Source organism: Myotis davidii, unplaced genomic scaffold (genome assembly GCF_000327345.1).
Source record: "Myotis davidii unplaced genomic scaffold, ASM32734v1 scaffold329, whole genome shotgun sequence".
NCBI lineage: Eukaryota > Metazoa > Chordata > Mammalia > Chiroptera > Vespertilionidae > Myotis > Myotis davidii.
Genome location: NW_006300374.1, coordinates 2,451,038 through 2,465,049, shown reverse-complemented (window position 1 = coordinate 2,465,049; position 14,012 = coordinate 2,451,038). Strand labels below are relative to the sequence as shown.

The window sequence follows — 14,012 nt, the reverse complement described above, 5'->3', positions numbered from 1 at the left end:
GGCAGGACCCAGGTCCTTCCCCCTCCCTCCCTGCCACCCTCTCCCCAGACATGTTACCATTAGCTTCCTCACTCCCAAGCTCCAACAGCCATTCCTTTACCTCCTACTTGCTTCCTAAATCCATTTCTTTCTTCTTTTATAAATATGTCTTTATTGATTTTTTTAGAGAGAGAAGGGAGAGGGATAGAGAGATGGAAAGATCTGCTTCCTCCTGCACACCCCCTACTGGGGATCAAGCCTGACACCTGGGCATGTGCCCTGACAGGGAATGGAACTGGTTCGATGGGTCTACACTCATGAATCATAGGTCATGAGTCAACGCTCAACCACTGAGCCACATTGGCCTGGCCTAAGCCCATTTCTTGTAGAAACTACTTCTTCTGCCTCTGTTATTTAACAAATAAATGTTCTCGTCCCAAAAACATAAAAAATAAAAGAAAATTTCCAAATGATTCTTACAGGGTACACACATCTGTGCCTTGACGTCACAGAAAATAGCAGGTCCCCAAGGCCATCGGCCTAACAACATGACTGCACGGACAGAGCACAGTGAGCAACAGAAGGAACTTCCAGGAAGACACCTCCTGGGTAAATACACCCACACAAATGACATGTGACATACAAAAGTAAAAGGCAAACCGAAGTGAAAGAAGCCAGACACAATGCAACAGATCTTGTATAATTCCATTTAGAGGAAACATGCCGAATAGGCAAATCTGCAAAGACAGTAGGTCAGAGGTGACCATGGGCTGGAGAGAGGAAGAGGAGTGACTGCTCATGGGTATGGCTTCTTGTGGGGAGATGAAAATGTTCTGGAACTAGACGGTAGTGAGGGTTGCACAACATCATGAGTATGCTTATTGCCACCAAACTATTACAGTTTGCAATGATAAGAAATAAAAATAATAATAATAAAGTCTATTGCAGACAGAGAACTAAGATGACAAAAAAAAAAGCAAATAAGCAACTACTAAGAAGTAGACACCAAGTAAGACAAGCAATGTGACTTAAAAGAGCTACAAGCCAGAATATAGAAAGAATTAAAACCAGACCTAGCAGGTTTGGCTCAGTAGATAGAGCGTCGGCCTACGGGCAGAAGGGTCCTGGGTTCGATTCCGAGCAAGGGCACATGCCCAGTAGGAGGCGTGCAGGAAGCGGCTGATCAATGATTCTCTCTCATCACTGATGTTTCTATCTCTCCCTCTCCCTTTCTCTCTGAAATTAATAAAAAATATATTTTAAAAATAATAATAATTAAAACCACAATGAGGTACATTTCACATTCCTGGTATTAGAACAAATTTTAAAAGGCTGATGATATCAATTGGCAAGGAAATGAAGGAAGGGACCCTCATATTCTTCTGCAGGGATGAAACTTGGTATACAACCCTGGCCAGTGTGGCTCAGTCGGATGGGCATTCTCTTGTGCACCGAAGGGTCGTGGGCTCGATTCTGGTTGCAGGTTCTATCCATGCTTGGGAAGTATGCAGGAGGCAACCAATCAATCCATGTTTTTCTCACAATGATGTCTCTCTCTGTCTCTCCCTCTCCTTTCCTCTCCCTAAAATCAATGGAAACAGCCAGGCCAGTGAGGGTCAGTGGTTGAGTGTCAACCCATGCACAAAGAGGTTGCCGGTTGGATTGCTGGTCAGGGCACATGCCTGAGTTGTGGGCTCGATCTCCAGTGGGGGCTGTGTCTCTCCCTCTTCCTTTCTGTCCCTCTAAAAATCAATAAAAACATTTTTTTAAAAGGTTAAGTTTGGATATTCACTACTAGATACCTAGGGAACTCTTGCATGTGTGCACAAGGAAAGATATATCAAAATGTCCAATGCATCATGGTTTGTTTTAGCAAAAAATTGAAAACAGTCTATACTTTGCTGTTTTATTTTTTCAATTTAAAAAATTTCTTTGGGGGTAGGGGAGGCCAGGGGATTGTCAAGGGTGGGGGGTGGGGGGGAGAAGAGAGGCATATGTAATACTCTTTGTAACACTTTAATAAAACAATTTATAAAAAAAGAAAACAATCTACACTTTAATAATATGAAAATTGATATGCAAATTGTGTACATTCATACAAAAGAAAGCTACACATCTGAATGAACTAGAGCAGTCACTCTCCTAAAATCTGTGGGACTGGGGCAAAATAAAATAGAGGTCCATGCACCAAGTGTCTAAATACTTAAAACTAATTAATCAAGCTAAGAAATGGTTCAATAAAACATGTTCTGCCAAAACCGGTTTGGCTCAGTGGCTAGAGCCTCGGCCTGTGGACTGAAAGGTCCCAGGTTCGATTCCGGTCAAGGGCATGTACCTGGGTTGCGGGCACATCCCCAGTAGGAGATGTGCAGGAGGCAGCTGATCGATGTTTCTTTCTCATCGATGTTTCTAACTCTCTATCTCTCTCCCTTCCTCTCTGTAAAAAATCAATAAAATATATATATATAAAAAAAAACATGTTCTATCTTCCTATCTTAACATCTATATATATAAAAGCCCAAGTGACTGTTCAACCATCGACTGGTAGCTATGACGCACACTGACCACCAGGAGGCAGATGCTCAATGCACAGGCATGGACACATGGAACAGACTGATGAATCTCAGAGGTAAGAGGGGAGGGGGGGATGGGGGAAGAGATTAACCACAGATCTTATATGCGTACTAGAGGCCCTGGGGTCCCTTGGCCTGGCCTGCAGGAATGGGGCCAAAACCAGCAGTCTGACATCCCCCAAGGGGTCCTGGATTGCAAGAGGGCGCAAGCCAGGCCAAGGGACCCCACCAGTGCACGAATCCGTGCACCAGGTGCACTGGGCCTCTAGTACTTTTATAATGACTTGGAAGGCCAAGTTGGAATTTAGAATTCTCAGACCTCAGAGTTCTACGGTAAGAAATAACAGAGTGAAGAAAGTTCAGCTAGGCTCCCAGCTCCAGCCTACTACTTCTCTTCTCAACTCAGGCTCTTGTGCCACACTGCTCATGCAATCATGCAAAGGCAATGGACATGCCAGCCGAATTTCTTCCACATGTATGAAGACCTGGGGAAGAAGCCCACACAAGCTCCAGAAATAGGCTTGGGAATTCCAGGGTCCCAGGAACTAGAGCATGGCCGAGAAGGTGATGAGGCATTCCTTGGCCTCCTGGGCTCCTCAAAAAGTAAGGACACAACTGGAGGAGGGCTGGAACTAGGGCCTGTAGAGCAGGGGGTGCAGGGCAGAAGTCCATCTTGCCCAGTTCTCAAGGTGGTACCAAAACAGGGCTCTGTATATTAGGGGTGAGTCTCAGAAACATCATGCTGCACAAACAAGAGAAAACAAAGCAAAAATTTATACATCTGGTATTGATGACGTTTATAGGCTTGGAAACAGGCAAAACAATCCTAAATACTGCTTAGAAATACACACATATGTAGAAAATAAATAAATGAGAAAATATACACCAAACGCACCACAGTGGTGAAGGGATTGTAAACTGGCACAGCCATTGTGGAAAACAGCATGGAGGTTCCTCAAATAATTAAAACAAGAAATACCAGCCCTAGCTGGCTTGGCTCACTGGATAGAGCGTTGGCCTGTGGACTGAAGGGTCCCAGGTTCGATTCCGGTCAAGGGCATGTACCTTGGTTGCAGGCACAACCCCAGTGGGAGGTGTGCAGGAGGTGGCTGATGGATGCTTCTCTCTCATCAATGTTTCTAACTCTATCCCTCTCCCTTCCTCTCTGTAAAAAATCAATAAAATATATTTAAAAAAAATAAAACAAGAAATACCAGCCCTGGCCAATGTGTCTCAGTGGTTAGGGCGCCAGCCCACACACCAGAGGGTCTTGGTGGGTTTGATTCCCGGTCAAGGGCACGTACCTGGGTTGCAGGTTCTGTTCCTGACCCTAGTAGGGCTCATATAGAAAGAAACCAATCAATGGGTCTCTCTCACATGAAAGTCTCCCTCTCTCTCTCTCTTTTCCCCTCCACCTTTCCCTCCCACTTCTAGGTATATATCTAAAGGAAATGAAATCACTATCTCAAAGGGATATCTGCATTCCCATGCTCATTGCAACATTATTCACAGTAGCCAAGACATGAAAACAACCTAAGTGCCCATGGGCAGATGAAAGGATAAAGAAAATGTGGTATATATGTATACAATGGGACATTATGCAGCCATAAAAGTAAATCCTGCCATTTGTGGCAACACGTATGAATCTAAAAGACATGATGCCAAGTGAAATAAGCCAGTTACAGAAAGACAAATACTGCATCATCTCCCTTAAACATGAAATCTAAAAAAAGCCAAAATCATTTAAGAAGAGAGTAGAATTGTCAGGGGTGTGGGGAGGGATGTTGGTCAAAGGGTACAAACTTTCAGTTATAAGTAAGTTCTAAAGATCTAAGGTACACCATGGTGACCATAGTTAATAATAATGTATATTAAAATTTGCTAAGAGAATTGATCTTAAGTGTATATTTTTGGCAGCATGGTTTGTTATAGCCCAAAACTGGAAATATCCCATTGCTCATTATTGGAAGAACAGGTACTGAATTGTGGTATAAATCATATGATGAAATACTACACAGCTGTTATAATTAATGAACTATCCTGGCTGGTGTGGTTCAGTGGTTGAGCATTGACCCATGAACCAGGAGGTCAGGGTTTGATTGCAAATCAGGGCATATGCCCAGGTTGCAGGCTCGATCCCCCGTGGGGGCTGTGTAAGAGGCAGCTGATCAATGATTCTCTCTCATTATTGATGTGCCTCTCTCTCTCTCTTCCTTACTCTCTAAAATCAATAAAAATATATTTTTTAAAAGATAAGCAAAAATGAAAGATGCAAACATTTATTTATATATATCTGGAAAATGAGTTATGAGCTTATTCTTTTATATAATATAACTTTTGTTATATTAATATACTCAGAATATATATACTCCGGTGCTTGTTATATTATTCTTTGCACTTTTTGTTCTTTTGGGTGGTTGCGGATTTTTTGTTTTGTTTTCAGTTTATGAGGCAGTCAACTAACCCTCTCTCCACCTACCTATGCTGAACCAAAGTTCACCACAGGGGAAAGAAGGCATACAAACAGGAAAGAGCACAGAGGAAACAGCCACATGAGCAGAAACCACAAAGCTGGTCGAAAATACACAGACACCTGCTTTAAACAGAAATCATGCTTGCAAAAAAACAACTGGAATTAATGAAAGATCACACTTTACACAGCTATTTGACCACACAAGCAGCTAGTCAAGAAGTTACGCAGATATAGGCTCAACACCAACTCTGCCAGTTATCTGCTATGTGAACTTCAGTAAATTTCTAAACAGCTCTAAGCCTGAGTTTCCTTACATTAAGTGGGGCTTACAAATACCTACCTCAAAAATCATGGTAAAGACTAACTTGGATACCTATTCTAAAGTGCTCATTAGAATGAGTGGTTCATGGTTATTTGCCCAATGAATTCTAGTTGTGGTTTGTGTGTCCGAACTAGGATTAGAACTCCACCAGTGGGCATAATATTTCAGCAAAGCAAACAGCAATATCCAAGCTGATGCACCAAAACAAATAATTACCCAACAATAAAGCAAGCCATGTTGCTGACTAAAATATATGGCTAAAAGCGATGTAAGAGAAAAGATGAACTACAGAATAGGAGAGATCCCATTTACGTATAACAGCCCCACAGAAGCAGTTTTATAAATCTAGCAAAATGCAAACTGTCCTCAAACAGAACACTTTACCAAACTGAATGGTAATTAACCAGTGATCAAAGAATCAAGTCCTCAGACTCCCACACTTCGTTTTAGAAGATAAGGTTTTTTAAGTTGCTAAGATGGGGAGAACATTTTTAAAACATACTTGGGAGAAAAACACATTTTTAGGCTCCAAGGCAAAAAGAAAAAAAAAAATTCTCCCAAGCGTCCTTATTATGAAGACATAATGTACATTGATGGATTAAAAATTTGTAATTCTCAAATTCAAAAGTGATGTAAAAGAAATAGAAGTTAATAAAAAATATTACAAGACAAATAAATGTAAGAAATCAGAATGGATCACTTCCTTAAAAAAAGTAACTTCAATGAATTCCCCAAAAGATCCATCCCAACTTTCACTGACCAAATTATCCCTATATTATATATATATATAAAATTTTAAAATATGGAAAAGTAAAGGTTGACAACCCAATTTGTGACCTTAAGATGGTTTTGATGTCTTAAACCAGGCAAAAAATAAAGCTCAAAAAACTAATGTTTCTCAAAGTCATAAAACTAAAGTTTCTAATGTTCCTAAAGTTGGTGTATAAGAAATTGAAACAAAATTTCTAAAATATTATTTATGAAACATACCCACAATCGCTGTCTGATGTGAATGAATTAAAATTATACCTTTTTTGGGGTCAGGTCAGCACAAAATCTTTGTGTGCCGAAGAATATCAGTCATTAGTCTGTGTGTCACGAGATAAAGAAGGTTGAAAATCACTGCTTTAGATAGTATTTATGAAGCAAATGAACTCTTTTTGGTTTAAAATAACGCATGGGAGTTGGGGACGGATATAGGGAGGAAGGAATAAATGAAATTGTCTATAATTTTAAAACTGTTGAAGCAAAATGATGTGTACATGGGCTTCATCATTCTCTTTTCATTACTTTAATATAGTTTTTAAATATAATAAAAAAATCAAAAGAAGCATATATATTTAAAACTTAATTAGGTCTTAAAGCCAACACAAGTTGGCGAAAAAAAATTTCCCAACAGAAAGAGATAACAAAGCCTTTCTACTCTATTGATATTCAGTATATTACTAGAATGTTCCTTTCCTTTCCTTTGTATCTCCCTCTTTCCGTCCTTTCTTCCTTCCTGACTTCATCCTCGCTGTGACTTAGTTCTCTCCCTCTGTACACACAGCTTCCTAAAAGTCAAAAATACTTGCACATTGGTGCCTCACAACATAGTCATATATATTTTTTAAACAACAAAGCACATTCAAGCACTTTTTAAATTTTTTTGTTTTACCCTAAACACACACACAAAAATATTTTTAAATATTATATCAACTACCTCATCCATTTAAAACATGCCTCTTATATATATTTTATTACACATATAAAATTGGAGGTGAGGAATCGAAAGTTTTTCTCAACAGTTCGATGACCACCATTTTGGACACTAGGCTGTCACTGAAAGTTTTTAAGGAGGGCACAGTGTGAAAAGTACTGTATAAGAAAAATAATTGGGCAGCACTACCTAGGGACAGAAAAGCTGGGGAGAAAGACTATGGTCAGAGACAGTCATTTCCGAATTCAACAAGGCATTCATGCAGAAGGGAGATGGACCAGAGGACCAGGCAGGTAGGGGATGGGAGACTTCAATAAAGGGCCTTGGTGAGGAAGGTGTTGGGAAGGATGAAAAGGGGGCTGGGGGGAGCGTCAGATACCCTGCCCTGGGGAAAGGAAGATGAGATTGACTCCTATTCCGGTACCGACGCTGCTCAGGCCCAGGGAGACGGAGAGCCTAGATTGGGCCGGAAGGCCTGGGCAGCCGGGAGGCCGAGGGGCACGTGGGGGCCATCCTGGTGGGTGTGATAGCTGAACCCAGACGAGTGGGCTTTCTTAGGGAGAGACGGGAGACAGGGAGACAGGCCAAAAAGCGTAACCCAAAGCTTGGGGCACACCTTGAGGCAATAAAGAACAAGCGGGGACACAGAAAGAGCTGCTGGGAGGTAAGCCACGCTCGTTCAAAGTGGCCCCAAGAGCGGGCGGTCCATGGCTCGGCCACGAGGAGGCCCCCAGGAAGGAGCGCAGGGAGACCACACATCATCGGTAACCGGTAACCGCGAATGGGACCACTCTAGTCGACGGTGCGGACGCGCATCAGGTATCAGACAAGGGACAAAGAGGGGAATGGAGACGGCCCAGGTGCGCGGCGCGGTGGGGGTGCTGGGAGGGGGCCTGGGGACAGAGGTAGCAGAGAGGTAAAGACTCAAGCTCCGGGGAGGGGAGGCTCTCCTTCCTTCCCAAACCTGCCTTCACAGTCTTTAGGCCGTGGCGGGTCCCAAAGCCCTGCATTCTAAGGGCGCAGGGAGTTTAAGGTAGTCTTCCCCAGGCAATATCGCCTTAGCCACATTCCGGGTCCCAAAGCACCGTATTCTAAGGGCGCAGGGAGTTTAAGGTAGTCTTCCCCAGGCAATATCGCCTTAGCCACATTCGAGGAAAAGTCTGCAGGCGCTGGAGGAAGAGCTCTTCGCAGGGAAGTGAGGGGCTGGCTGTGGGGTGCGAGGTGCCCCGGGGGCGCAACCCTGGCGGACGGCAGCCCCGACCGTCCTCCCAGCCCGGGACCCGGGACCCGGGAGCCGCCCATTCCCTAGCGGCGCACTCACCGATCCGAGTGCGTATAGTGGCACCGGCCCAGCAGGTTGAGCTTGCAGAGGTGCAGGTTTCCGCAGTCCGTCTGGCAGACTATAGTTTTAAAAAAAACTATGAACAAATTCCTATGCACGCTGCACATATCTTATTTTGAAGTAAAAAAAATGTTTTCAGCGGGCCACATGGCGGTTTCGGTTTCCCACTCGGCTCCGGGTCCAGAGGGCAGGACCCACTGACCCCGACCGCTGTGTTCAGATTTAAAGTCAACCGCGACGGCAACCGAGTGGATAGGCGGCCAACTGCGCGCGGGGGGGGGGGGGGGGGGGGGGGTCCAGCCCGGCCTGCATCCTCTCACAGTCCAGGAGCCCTTGGGGGGTATGGCGCGGTTCTTGGTCCGCGCAGGGCGAGACTACTTCCGAAAGAAGTAGAACCACAGTGATCTGCAGGCGCCCGGGCGCTGTTTATAAGCCCGCCGGGGCGGCGCGTGCGGCGGGTGGGGAGCCCCCTGGAGGCTTCCTGTCTCCACCCCACCCTTCCAGGGAAAGAACACACCTCGCAAGCGCCAACTCGGGCCTGGGAGTCCAGCCTCCGGTGGTAGTCACCCTTCTCGGCCACTCCTAGAGGGGAATGTTATTATCTCCTGTGTTTGGGGAAGAAACTTGAGTCATCAAGCTGGAGCCCGGATGCTATCCGAGGTTCCCCACATAGGACCCACAGGCCCCAGCTCGCGGACCGCCTGGCCGGGACCGATATGCACTTTCTCCCCCACCACCACGCGCTCCTAGAAAAACGGCGACGATGCCTCTGTCTCTCCTTTGCCATCTTTGAGCTTTTGAAAGGATCTCTTTCTGACCTTCCTTGGCCTGCCTGGAATCGCTGTCACAGGGGCCTGTTGAGACGCATTCCCGGGATCTAAGAAAGGTTTCTCTCTTTAGGCATTGGGACAAGACCTTCTCCCACGTGGGGACGCACTTGGACCTCCAGAGTTGGTATAAAGATTATTGGAAACATTTGACCTACAAAAGATGCATACGAAATTGTATCTGGAATTCTCTCGATCTGACTAAAGCAGAGGCTCCTGGAAATACAGCTACCATTAACTCTTCGAAAGAAGTTGACTGCTAATTTAGTTGCCTGGCGGAGACAGAATTCCCGTTCTATTAGCATCAAAAAGCCCAGTAGAACCTGCTACGCTCTCCCACTGAAGCCCTAAAGTCCCCTCCCCACTTTTGTTAAATTAAGAGACATAATCTTCTGGCTACTCCAGGACTTTTCAATCACTGGGCGCTCCCACCCCTACCCATGTGTTAATAAGTCTTGTCTTTTCTCCTGTTCACCTATTGTCAGTTCATCTGCAGGCCCCCAAGCACTGGACCCAAGTTGGGACAGGAGAAAAGTGTGTATGCCCACCGCCCTCACCCACGCACCACTCCAGGTGAAATAAATGGGTCCCGGATCAGATCAGAAATAAACCTTTTTTTGAATTATAGAATTCAGTTGTCAAATTGGAAATTCTACAGAATGATCAATGTGAATTCCCCTCAGTTTAGGAATTTGTAGTAGATGAACTGTGTCTCTCAGGGATAGAGGACTTTGGTATGAACACCAGCCAAACATGGGGCCCACCCAGGATCATTTGACTTTTTGTTCCCTCTGGCTATTCTATAGTTGCCTTTGATCCAGTTGGCCTTAACTGCGGTCTGACAGGTTCCCAGGAAAGGGCTTTTAACCAATTCAATTCAACATAGTATAGTGTATGTAGGTAGCCTTACATTAGTCACTCGGGAAGTTTAAGAAATAGTCCCTGCTCTGAAGGAGCTTGTATTTGGGAAGACATGAAAAAAACACGCCTGTGTTTTAATTGCAGTTTCACCATCTCCCAGGAATAGAATCTTAATTGACCAGTCTAGAATTTGGAAAAGTCTGTTATGTGGGCCTTTGTGGGGCGCAGGTACAGTGTTTTGGCCAGGTTCAAGCTTCGGACTAATGAAAGGACAGGGTCCTCTCATTGCCACGTGCAAGTCCCAGCTGGAAAGGCAGGGCCCTCCCAGCACAATCATAGCCAAGGGCTGTGGTTGTAAGCTTGAACCTATGATCTGAACACGTAGCCCCACCTGCCTTGTGATAGAGTTCCGGTGCATGTAGTTAAGTGGGGATGAAATTCACGAGGATGCTGTAAACAACTTGATCACGCCCCTACTTTGCCTCCTGGCATCTGCTATAAAATAAAGACAAGGCTTGTGGGCACTGTATCCTCATCAGGGAGCAGTGTTCCACCGGGACCCAGCTTTCATTCTCTTGTCTGTCTTTTCTCAATCCTTTCACCCCCCCACCCCGCCCCCACTCGGGATCACCCTTGGCTGTGCTGGCGCCCCACAGGCCTTCCCGCAACGCCCAGGAAGAAGAGGCAGTCAGTCTCCTTGATAAAACCCTTGCCCTTTCCTCCCCCGCAAAATGGTGATGTCTTGGCCTGAAAGTAATAATTTCATCTAATAACTCACCTGCCACACTCTTCTGCCTATAAAAAAACCTTCCATTTTGTAAATAACCCCTTGGAGGCCCTTCTAGTTGCTAGATAGGATCCTGCCAGATTCATGAATTGCTTAATAGAGCCAATTAGATATTCAATTTTACTTGGTTGAATTTTGTTTATTATCAAGTTAAATGCTGTAATTAGTATATAAGACACTTGAGAAAGGAGACTACAGTCTGGCTAGAGAGGTTGGGAATAAAGATATAAAATCCCCCTCAATTTGAAGCCATGAAAAATGATTTAAGGATTGTGGGAAGGGGAAAGGCAGCCGTTTGGGGAAATTTTGAAATGTCTGCTGTCACAGGTTGTGTTCTCCAGGAAGCAGACAGATACGGAGTTAGGAGTGTAACACCAGGAAAAGTTAAGGGAAGACGCTGGATTGGTTTGTGAGAGCGGTCAGACTGGCTTACAAACCTCATAAGTCCTCCAGCCTGGCTGGGAGCAGGAGCCCAACCTTGGGCCACTGCCTTGCTTGGTCATGGGGGAGGAGTCACTGGAGAAGTATACGTGACTCTAGTCCAGACACTGAAGCAGATCCGGAAGGAGCTTAAGCTGGAGGCTGTCACCTAAAACACACTCCTTGATTTGGGCAACAATTCCCAGCTTAAGGGGGATCTGAGTGACATATTGTGCCTGCTATAGTCCACATTTGCACCACCAGTATCTATTTCTCCATCTGTATTCAGGGAATATCTCTCTGGCTCTGATGGGCAGCTCTTCCTGAAGGGAAACTTACCAGAGGAAAGCTAATGGAATTTCCCATAGCCCCTGTCAGAGAAATTGGTTGCAAGGCCATGACAGGGCCTCATGATATACCTCCACCACTATCCATTCGATTCCCCTCACCCTCAGCTATCACCTCAGCAGCTCTCAGTAGCTTACCTGGCCCCCAGAATTAGCCCCCCAAATCCTCATTTCTAAGTGGTCTAAGCACCTTCTCAGACTAGGGTTGCTGCTCTTGTCTATTCATAGTCACAGTTGGGCAAAAGAGTATCAACTGACACCCAAATAGGCCACTGGAGCTCACACTGTCCCCACTAATAGTGGCCCTACCTCCTCCAGGTCAATTATATCTGATAAGGTGGCAATTCCTTGTCTTACCTGTTAGTCTCTGAACATTAGGAGGCCAAAGTGCCTGGCTGCAGCCATAATGTGTAACCCAATTGAATCTTTGTTCTTACCCCAGGCAAGAATGTACCCCTTTTGGGGATCAAAACCTCTAACTCCTCAAAGCCCAGAATTGTGGTGATAGGGAAGCCCACTGGATCCCTGGAATGATGCTAGCTGGGGCCATTCATGCTTCTGCCCCTTGTTTCCAGACCCATGTGCTTCTTCTGTTGGGGACACAGCACCATGTTAAGTTGTCTGATTAAAGGCATATATTATGATGGCCTGGAAGAATGTCATCATTGCACTGTATTACCTCCATGCTGGAGCTTCAGCTGCAACTTTAACTGGCCATTCCAATACTTACCTATCCAATAGCTTCTGGGTGGTGAGGTGTGTGATAGGAACAGTAGATCCCAAGTTCCTGAGCCCACTCTCCTACATTCTGTGCCATAGAGAAAGTCCTCTGGCCAGATGCCGTGTTACATGGGATTCCTTGCTTGTGGACCAGGTGATCTTCAAGCCCCCAGAGAGTGGTGCTAGCGAGGCCACGCAGGCAAGAAAGGCAACCCCATATCTGGAATCAGCGTCTATTCCTATGAGAGTAAACTGCTGGCCCTACCAGGAAAAAAAGGGCCCAATATGGTCAAATGGTCACCAAGTAGCCTACTGGCCTCCTTAAGGAATATAAAAGTTTAGCGCAGGCCTTTATTACTAGCAGGTTGGCCATTCAGAGGTGGCCATACCTATATTCATTTGCGTCAATGACCGTCCATGCTGTTAGGTTTTTGCATCCCCTCCATCTCTGCCACCATGTCCTCTTTGGTTAAGTCCCATCATGCAGCAGTTGGGGGAGAGGGGGCTCTGGCAAAGACTAGCTGTATTAACGGGACAAATCATTTTGTCAAAGCTGCCACATCTTTTGTAAGAGATACTTACTACAGGCCTTAACATGCAATACAAACAACTTCCCACTTTGTGTCCACTCCTATAGTCCTCTATCCCAGACCTCCTTGTCTCTGGTTTTATAATCTTTTTCTTTCAGGACCCCCATCCACAGCCAGGCCACTCATCCCTGACCATAGGCCCACAAATGTTCTAACTTTGGGCTATTCTCCATCTATACAAAGTGGATGACCAGGTGCACTTCCCAAAGCCACCCCCCGCCCCAGGAGATTTTCCCTCCCCAATGTTTCCCATGCCCTTCCCTGCAGGAGTGAAACTGTAATATAGCCACCATCCATTTTTAGTGTGTGCCCACTTAGTGAGATGACCTATCCACAACTTGAGTTTGGTCTTTCTGTCCTTGTTTAGGTGTTTATGTGGGACCCCCTCATACATCCATAGGATATAAGTTGGAGGAGGGGTGCCAGTGCAACTGTAATGAGTGACGTGGAGATCTGGGCTACTTATCATTCAGCTCATGAGTCCTGATGTACCAGTATCCTCTTCTGATGGCTTTGATACTGGGCCTGCCTGGCTTTATGACTTCATGTGCCCCGTAGGACCTACCTAGCTTGTGATGGCCAGTTCTGAACCCACGGTCAATCATTATCTCTCCCAGTGCCCAGCAGCAAGCTAGGAGCTGTGTTTCGAAAGGAGGGTAATTCTTCACTGCAGTTGGCATAACCTTGTTCAGTAATCCCAGAGGATGGCATTGTGATTCTCCTGCTGGAACTTGCCATAAATGTCGAACTACATCATTTCCTCATCTGACACCTCCAATACTCTAGGCCAGTGATGGCGAACCTTTTGAGCTCGGCGTGTCAGCATTTTGAAAAACCCTAACTTAACTCTGGTGCCGTGTCACATATAGAAATTTTTTTATATTTGCAACCATAGGTAAAACAAAGACTTATATTTATTTATTTATTTATTTTTTATTGATTAAGATATTACATATGTGTCCCTGTCCCCACATCGCCCTCCACCCCCCACCCCACGTCCGTGTCCATTGGTCAGGCCTCTATGCCTGCATGTAAGTCCTTTGGTTGCCCTTTCCCCTTTCCCCTACCCTCC

At 45.3% G+C, this 14,012-nt stretch overlaps 1 protein-coding gene across 1 annotated transcript in view; it reads right to left on the bottom strand.

Annotated features, from left to right (window-relative positions):
- The window catches only part of ZC3HAV1 (zinc finger CCCH-type, antiviral 1), a 56,880-nt gene extending 47,223 nt beyond the window's left edge, over positions 1–9,657 (bottom strand). The window contains exons 1-2 of the mRNA XM_006777120.2: positions 9,654–9,657; positions 8,368–8,464 (exon numbers count right to left, since the gene is read on the bottom strand). Coding sequence (XP_006777183.2) covers positions 8,368–8,464; positions 9,654–9,657 — 101 coding nt within the window. The remainder of the gene's footprint in view (positions 1–8,367; positions 8,465–9,653) is intronic.
- Positions 9,658–14,012: the final 4,355 nt, after the last annotated feature.